At 42.7% G+C, this 8,454-nt stretch overlaps 1 protein-coding gene across 2 annotated transcripts; it reads left to right on the top strand.

Annotated features, from left to right (window-relative positions):
* Nucleotides 1–3,138: 3,138 nt before the first annotated feature.
* col10a1a (collagen, type X, alpha 1a) lies at nucleotides 3,139–8,246 on the top strand. Of its 2 annotated transcripts, XM_083924479.1 has the most exons (4): nucleotides 3,139–3,224; nucleotides 3,603–3,747; nucleotides 5,767–6,141; nucleotides 6,247–8,246. In XM_083924479.1, exons 2-4 carry the CDS (start codon nucleotides 3,618–3,620, stop codon nucleotides 7,599–7,601), a joined length of 1,860 nt encoding a protein of 619 aa, XP_083780605.1. In that variant the 5' UTR covers nucleotides 3,139–3,224; nucleotides 3,603–3,617; the 3' UTR covers nucleotides 7,602–8,246. The 2 variants fall into 2 exon arrangements, with proteins under 2 accessions (XP_083780605.1, XP_083780604.1); XM_083924478.1 differs by having other exon boundaries at nucleotides 5,767–8,246.
* The last annotated feature ends 208 nt before the right edge of the window (nucleotides 8,247–8,454 follow it).

Here is an 8,454-nt window from a genome sequence, read left to right as displayed (position 1 = left end):
ATCATAATTAGTTGATTTTATTTTGTATTAACAATTTGAATCTGCAAATGAACTGGTCACTAAAGCTGTAAAATAAATGTAGTGCAGTATAAAATGGAAACACTCAAGGAAAGGACCTCAAAATGGTACGTAAATGCAATACTAAGATGTACTTAGTTACTTTTCACCTTCACAGAAATCATATAAAAACAGAATCTGAAATCAATATAATCCTGAAATTGAGCCTGTGCAGCTTTCATGTGCCCTCAGTGACTTTGGGTGTGACAAGTTCATAATTAACCATTTTCTTATTTTTCTAAGTGCAGTAAAAGCGTTTTTTGTGTCATACGCGTATCAAGTGCGTGAAGTGACATGAAACTGAAAGCATATTTTACAGTGAGGGTCTCTCCACAATATAAGAGCAAAGCGACGTCACCGCCTCCAGCCTGAAGGCTGTTAACCTAATTCCTAATGGTTATTACAATGAAGCCTGCCGACCACATCAAGCTGCTGCGGCGCTGTAATGAGCTGAGCAGAGACAGAGAGAGCTCTGCCATGCCCTTTCATAGCCTTCAATTTCGCCACTATAAGCACAGGGACACAGAGTCCCTCGCAAATGAGTGCAGTGGCGTGTTTAGAAAATAAAAAAGATGCTGCAAGGTTATAAACAACATCTAAATTACACTGTTAATCCAAGTCTTCCTCAAGCCAGAGTATACTTTGGTTCCAAAGCCCAGCGTGAATGTTTCTGCCTCACATGCAGATGCAGGTTGTTGTTTCATTTTATGCATAGAGATGAATCATTGTTTTCAGAACGTCTGACCAAAATACGGAGAACCTCTTCTGCAGTGGTTTAGCCAAATTTGAAAAACATAAATAAACTGAAATTATCTAAACCTATAAAATCCTGACTCCACCCTCTCTTGCTCTGTCATTTCAGCTAAATGCGACTACAACTGGCATAGCTAGGCCTCGTCTTGGAGCACAGACATAAAGAGAATTAAAAATAATATAGTAACTATAAAAGATATCAAAACTGTTGGCACAGGGAACGTATCGTGTGGCAGCCACCAGCAAATCAATCAAAAAAGGAAACTTCAGCTGCTAAATACATGGAAAGGAAAAACATGAGTTTACTCAGCTGCTAAAGCAAGACCAAACATGTATAATCAAAATATAAAATATGACTTGCATTTACAATATTGGCATAAAGTCATATTGCTTGAGTTGCATGTATACAGTACATGTAATGTGACATTTCTTAATTATCACACAGCCTCAGGTAGTCTGCACCTCAACTGTGAGCTGCAGCTCCTGTCTCGGTTATCAACGGAATTTCAAATATTTGGAAATGAAGATCACAAGTGACATATGTTTTATTTGACAGGAAGAGCAAACTTAAACAATACTTGCCAGAAATGATTAAGTGCTAGAGCCAGCCAAAGTAGCACTTTAGAAAATTGAAGATAATTTGGTCTAATTTACAAAAAAAAGGGTTTAAACAAGCTCCATGTGCTAGAATCTTTAATTATACCCTCGGTGAAAGACGCCTGTCACAGTTAAACGTCTAATATAGAAACTTTGTGAAGGCCTCAATTGTGCAATGCCTCATTATCATTTCTGAGAATGTACACATGCTGTCAGCAATATGTATATACATTCAAAGAACACAGGAAGAGCGTGTGCCATAAATGGTCCCATGTTGTTGAGGAAGATTCTGGGATGGGATACCCTACACATCGTTTATGGCTACTTGTGTGTTTGAGAACATGTGATTATTTGGGTGTATGCATTTCCTATGTGGCCGCGCTAAAATTGAGAAATTACAGTTGGAGGAGCTCAAAGTAAGCAAGGCAAGGTGGAGGGTGAGGGAGGATAACACTGGAGGATAGCTCTGATTGAGGGAATACAACATTGTGACAGAAACTGGCTCTAATTGTAGGAATAAGTCTGAAACCTCTGATGATGTATATGCCCTGAGGGGAACAAAAATACCAAGTGACCACAGGGGCACGGCCCCTTCCCTAATGCAGCAGCAGCAGCAGCAGCAGCATTAGCAGCAGTGCCTTGCTCCATGGAGAGGTGATGTACAACAGTAAAACCTGCCCTCTGGTGTCCAAACATCAGTAATGCAAGGGCTGTTGCACACTGGATTGCATTCACTAGACTGCCCAGAAACAAGCCCAAATGTCTTTTCCAGCGGCTCCTTATATAGTTTTATTAGCTGTTTTGAGAGTGAAACACTTACAAAAATACACAATTTAAGAAAAAGTGTTCATCCTGAAATAGAGACTGAAATCAAGGCCACTATGTCCTCTATTAGCCACAATAACAAGCTGACCAAATCATACGAAATGTACAAAACTAAATATATGTATATGTATGTATACGCCTTAATATATGCGTTCCATAACTGTAGACATTACGTCTGGATTAAACTTAATTACTTGCTTTCAATCTAAGGCAACTAAGATCTCCACATGGAACTCTGGACAACCTTTCCCCACTATTTCCCTTGTTTACCTTATCACGGCATGCATGTAGGTGCCCAGACAGTCGAGAAACGTAAAGACTAGGCTCCACGCGCCGGCTGGACAAGATGTAAATTTGTGTCTACTGTACATCCTCAATGCAAGCTTTGTGAAGCAACACAGGTGGTGCTGCAAATCTGGTGTTTTTTATAGATGTGTTTTGACTATTTTCAGACGTTGTCATATTTAAACAGGGGGGCTTATAAACATTCAGAAATATAAACATGTCCTGAGCATTAAAAAAAACATAAAATGTTGCTGGAAAAGTGTAAATATGTGAAATATAAGTGCATCAGGACTGAAAATACACTAATTGTTTTTATTCCTCCTGCAAAGCTTGTTTGTGTTCTTACTGTAGTTTATGTATTTGTTTATTTTTGCTTATTTTGTACGGGATTCAATTTTAGTTCAGAAGAAGACTGAAATAAGTGATAATCATGTGTCTGGATAATCAAGACATGGAGGCATCCTGATGTGACATGCCCGCTTTGGGCTGATCTGTCGGCTAATTACAGCCTAGCTCTGAGGAGGGAGGTACTTGCACGGTGGGGGCCTTTTTTTTTTTTAATGATGCGAGGGGTAGATATGGTATAAATACCCACAACATTGTACTGGAGGCAGCATATCCTGAGTTGTACTCCTACCCTAAGGATATACAGCAGTACCAGGAGCTCACTGGTGCTGAAGAGATTGATTTACCCCATTTGGACGCCGGTATGTGTGATTTCTCTTCCTCTCTAAACAGCTCTATCTCTGGGAGACTGTAGTCAAAAATCTCTGTCTAGGCCTTGAGTCGTTCCTATGGCAGGCTGACGAAGGAAAGGCGGATTTTGGCCAGTTTGGAGCATCCTGGATGATATTCAAAGAGTCCTGAAGGATGCTCTGGCTGAATCAAAATTCTTGATTTACATCCTGTTACTCTAACTTATCTTATTTGTTGCCCATTGAGTGTCTGTAAAGATGTTCAGCATGTGCACTTAGCCAGGGAAATTTCTAAGCTCTGTCATATAACTCAAAACTAGTAAGAAGGCTTGCTGACACTTGGTCCCTTGAAAGTGGTTGTGCTGACTATGTCCTTTTTTCCCCTTGCAGATTTGACTTTGCAAGATGGATCTACGAGTAGCATGCGTCTTTCTCCTCATGGTGGCCTTGGCATCAGCCCATGGGAAAGGGTACGTGGTGAAGAAGTTGGTGAAGGCCGCCCCTCAGTACCAGCCCTACTCTGTGAAGAGCCACGGTAAGAAAATACAGCCTCCTGCTCTATAGAATCTGTTTGACAACAGAACATGCTAGCATCTCTCCTGTCTTTGTCTAGTTTGTCCTCGTCTAAAGTCAGATTTTCTTCTCTAAAGATGATCTTTACTTGAGCAAAATCTCATGACAGTCAGTCTTGCCTTACCTTTGAATCTTCAGCTAGCAAATTAGCATCTTTGTTGTGGCAAACTGGAGTAGCATAGGGAGTCAGACAGATGCTGGCCACAGCCAGCTGCACTTTACTTTGAAAACTGAACTCCACCTTGCACTGGAACTGCCTTGTGCTCTGATTGGCTGCAACAGTGTGCATGCTTCTCCTATCACAGCATCCGTTTAGATCTAGGATTTGAATACAGTTTATTTAGTCAGGGCAAAGGTTTGCAGTTTTCTTTTACTGGAAGTCATAGCATCCGATACATGCACTATCACTGAAGTGTTTTGGTTGCTACATTAGCAATATTCAATGGAAGGATTTTCTGATCATATTCGTGATGAACTCGATTGGAAACACTTTAAATACTCTTTTGAGACTGTCTTTGTTAACTGTCTGGTACAAAATGTTCATTGCATGAGCCACAATACAGAGGAGTCACATGTTTTGAGGAGCATAATGTTAATACATTTAATGTGTTAGATTTGCCAAATATGGTTCTCATTTGAGTCATTTTAGCTGTAAATGTTGCCTGTTAATTTGCTTTCTCTCATGCTAGTCAAAGCAGATTTCATCTCAGTTCATTTCCAACACAAGTTAACTTTTCTTTTTCTAAAGATTCCTCGTGCAAAGAAAGAAAATACCCATATTTCAAATATGTTGAAAGATTTACTGCACCTTAAAAAGTTGAGTGCTGTCTAAAATACAATATAAAACATGAAATGCTGCTTTTGTGTGAATCAACATATACTTTTATTTGAGAAAGTAGCTTTTAGTGAGTTATTTTTAGTTTGACAGTGACAATTACAGTCCAGTCACCCAGTAGTGTGGTTTGCTTGGGTGTGCCTGCTTCACACAGAAGTAGAAACATCTGTTTGGCTTTATCCACACTCAGCTACAGTGAGCCAAGGAGCGAGCCTTTAATACTTAAACACATGTGACCACATTAAGGCAGCATATAATAAAAATGCTCCTTCTCATTTAGACCTACTATTTGACAAACAGGTCACAAAGTATCTCTTAAAGCTCTTTTATACAGTATAGAGAAATTGTTCTTAAACACATCATTTAAACCCATTTTTAGAACTATTATACTTATTTATACATTAACATCTAAGTAATCATTTAATTAAGGCCCTCACAATTAAAAAGATGTATAATATCAATATATATTTAAAAAATAAAACAGAGACAAATTTCTACACTTTAGAAGGATTTGCAAGATTAAGATTTGAAGAGGGATTTTATAAAACAGCACCAGTATATCAGCACCATGTAGCCAAACTTCAAAACTACAAGACTGGTTCCTGGAGACGAATCTAGCTCCACCTCCAGGAAGCAAATTTCACTGAATTTGGACCAATCAGAGAATTATTTTATAATGCATCCGTCATTTTAAACTACATGACGAAATACATATAAGTAATGATTGAGAGCAACATTCAGTTGAGAATTTTTCTTAAATTGTGTTAATCATCTCACATTTGATTGTTCAACAACCGTGTTGCTCGTCATCGAGAAACTACCAACACTGTTTCATACGTACACTCAGACCTGAGAGCTGGCCAGTACATCCTTATTCTTTTTCTTTTTCAATTAGATATAATGAGAGGTAGCAATACTAGCCCCTGTACTCTAAGATATCATGGCATGAACATGAGGCACAAACTATGTTACTATACTATGTTGACATTTCAGTTTCAATGCAATAGAATCATTAAATAAGAGGGTTTGAAATGTTATCTTCATGTATTTAGTCCAAGCTCTAACTCTAAGTAGTTATTCTAATTTTGGTACTTTTTATTTCTTGTTCTGGGTGGTACTGATGATGGACTGTTTCACTCTTCACAGTGGTGTCAGTGGCAGGTGAGCCCGGTGCTCCAGGTGAGCCTGGCGCTGAGGGACCTGCTGGCCCTCCTGGCCCCCCAGGTCAGGACGGCGTAGGTGAGCCTGGACCCCAAGGACCTCCTGGAACTCCCGGAGCTCCTGGCCGTTCCATTGCTGGCAAATCTGGAACCCCAGGTGGACCTGGCAAACCTGGCAGTGATGGCGCACCTGGTGAAAAGGGAGACACTGGAGCCCCTGGCTCTCAGGGACCAAGGGGAGCCCCTGGATCCTCTGGAAGTCCTGGACCCGCTGGCCTCTCTGCCAGTGGCAAGCCTGGATCTTCAGGTCTTCCTGGACCAATGGGACCCAGAGGAGAGTCTGGTCTGAAAGGACATCCAGGTGTACCTGGTCTGCCAGGTGCTAAGGGTGATAGAGGGGTGGGAGTTCAAGGACCTCAGGGTGAGACAGGACCTGAAGGGCCTGCAGGTGCATCTGGGAGACCAGGTGAGGCTGGAGTTGGAAAGCCAGGAAAACCAGGTATGGCTGGTGAGCCAGGAAAGTCAGGTAGCCCAGGTAGGGATGGTGCCACAGGTCCCATGGGACCACAGGGGCCTAAGGGACACACTGGTGCCCCAGGTGTAGGTATGTCAGGTAAACCAGGTGAGAATGGCGCCCCAGGTCTGCCCGGCCCATCTGGCCCTAAAGGCCACCAGGGACCTGCTGGGGCCACTGGTGCCCCCGGAGTTCCCGGATATGGAAAGCCAGGTGCAAATGGAGAGAAGGGAGAGAGGGGAGTTACAGGTGCTACAGGTGCCACAGGTGCAAAGGGTGATCAAGGTCCAACAGGATATACTGGTGCTACTGGTGCAACTGGCCCAATTGGTCCTGCTGGACCTCAGGGTGCAACAGGTTTCCCAGGTGAGTCCGGCTCTACTGGCCCTAAAGGTGATACAGGTGCAACTGGAAATCAGGGACCTAAGGGACACAAGGGAGATCAGGGAGCACAGGGTTTCGCAGGCAAGCAGGGTTATCCAGGTGCAGCTGGTCCTCCTGGACCCAGAGGAGCCACTGGTCCCTCAGGTGACAAAGGTAATGTAGGCGCCCCAGGTACCCCTGGTGCCCCTGGTATTCCAGGCCCTGCCGGACCCAAAGGTCACCCCGGCCGTGCAGGTGAGCCAGGTGCTGCAGGTTCTGATGGTGCTGCAGGTTCCAGAGGACCTTCTGGGCCTCAGGGTCCCTCAGGTGCTCCCGGGCTCAAGGGACACCCAGGTCTCCCTGGTCCTTCTGGCCCTGCTGGTTTGGCTGCTAAGGGCCTTCCTGGACCTCAAGGTGCCCCTGGTCAGCCTGGTGAGAATGGTGCTGATGGAGAGCCTGGCCCATCTGGCCCTGCTGGTCCCCCTGGTCCTCCTGGTGAGGTTGTGTTTGAGAAAGGCATGGGAATGGGTGAGGTTATGGTCAAGTCCCCCATGTCTGCTTTTACTGCATCTCTGGCCACCCCCTACCCTGCTGATGGCACTCCCATTAAGTTTGACCAGATTGTGTACAATGCTGAGAATCACTATGACCCTGAAACCGGCATTTTCACTTGCCAGATTCCTGGAGTCTACTATTTCTCCTACAGCATCCATGTTAATGGAGCTCATGCCCTGGTGGCTCTGTACAAGAATGGCCAGCCTGTTATGTTCACTTATGATGAGTACAACAAGGGCTTCCTGGACCAGATGTCCGGCAGTGCTGTCCTCTTGCTCGATGAGCAGGACACCGTCTACGTTCAGATCCCCGATGAGGAGGCCAATGGTGTCTTTGCCGCCGAGAATGTCCACTGCTCTTTCTCTGGGTTCCTTATTGCTTCAACGTGATACGTTGATACAGTAGTTCCCAAAAGCCAACCAACTAAATTTGCAATCTATTTCTCAAACTAAAGTAAACTCCCTGTTCATTTTTTCCTCAACAAATCAGACAGGCAGTTCACCCTTATTTGAGGAATAGTAGCATCTCGACTTGAAAACTACAAGAAATAGGTGCTTAGAAGAAGGAAAACTAATTTATGAAAACAGGTGATCAGGGATGGGGGAAGCAATCCACAAAGTTACCAGAAAGCTTTTGTAATGGAGACAGCATGTGAAATTGAGGTGTTATAACTGTGTTGTGTCCTGACTTTTTCTTATTCCACTCTGTTCCTTTAATACTGACTTCAACTGGTGATTCTTAACTTAGTGTTTGTCTGTTTTTATTTTGTTTTTGTTTTTTTGTACCTGTTCGTTTTTGTTTGGGTGACCAATAATCTTATTAAAAGTACACAAATACTTTCTGTTCAACATGTTGTAACTGTTATCTTTGTATGTGACTTGAATATTGTGAAATGGTAATGGTCAAATTGACCGTTATAATGAAATGAGTCACCAGAATACTGTCATACAAACACAAACTACCAGCAACATCGTTATATCCCTGAACATGCATTATGTCTTGTAAAGCATAATGGCCGAAATAAAAGATGTCTAAACAAATGTTTTGTCTCCGCAGAACTTTTTTGTCAAAATGAACCCAAATAATTCTGAACATAACACATAACATAATTCCTACTTTGATGTGTATTTCATGCAAGTATTGCACATGAAATCTGATTAATCCTCTGTAAAGAAAATTTCCCCTGCCCCCTGATACATTGGGGTCAGAGGTCAACTACAGAGAAATGGACCTTTAGTAGTA

This window comes from Echiichthys vipera, assembly GCF_963691815.1.
Source record: "Echiichthys vipera genome assembly, chromosome: 12".
Lineage (NCBI taxonomy): Eukaryota > Metazoa > Chordata > Actinopteri > Perciformes > Trachinidae > Echiichthys > Echiichthys vipera.
The sequence above is the reverse complement of the archived record's forward strand: the minus strand, read 5'-3'. Positions and strand labels throughout refer to the sequence as shown.

What these genes read in the sequence shown, in the direction of transcription:
- col10a1a (XM_083924478.1), top strand. Translation starts at nt 3,618, where the DNA reads ATGGATCTACGAGTAGCATGCGTCTTTCTCCTCATGGTGGCCTTGGCA. An exon ending in CTACTCTGTGAAGAGCCACG is followed by an intron (nt 3,748 to 5,766) that starts GTAAGAAAATAC and finishes CACTCTTCACAG; the next exon opens with TGGTGTCAGTGGCAGGTGAG.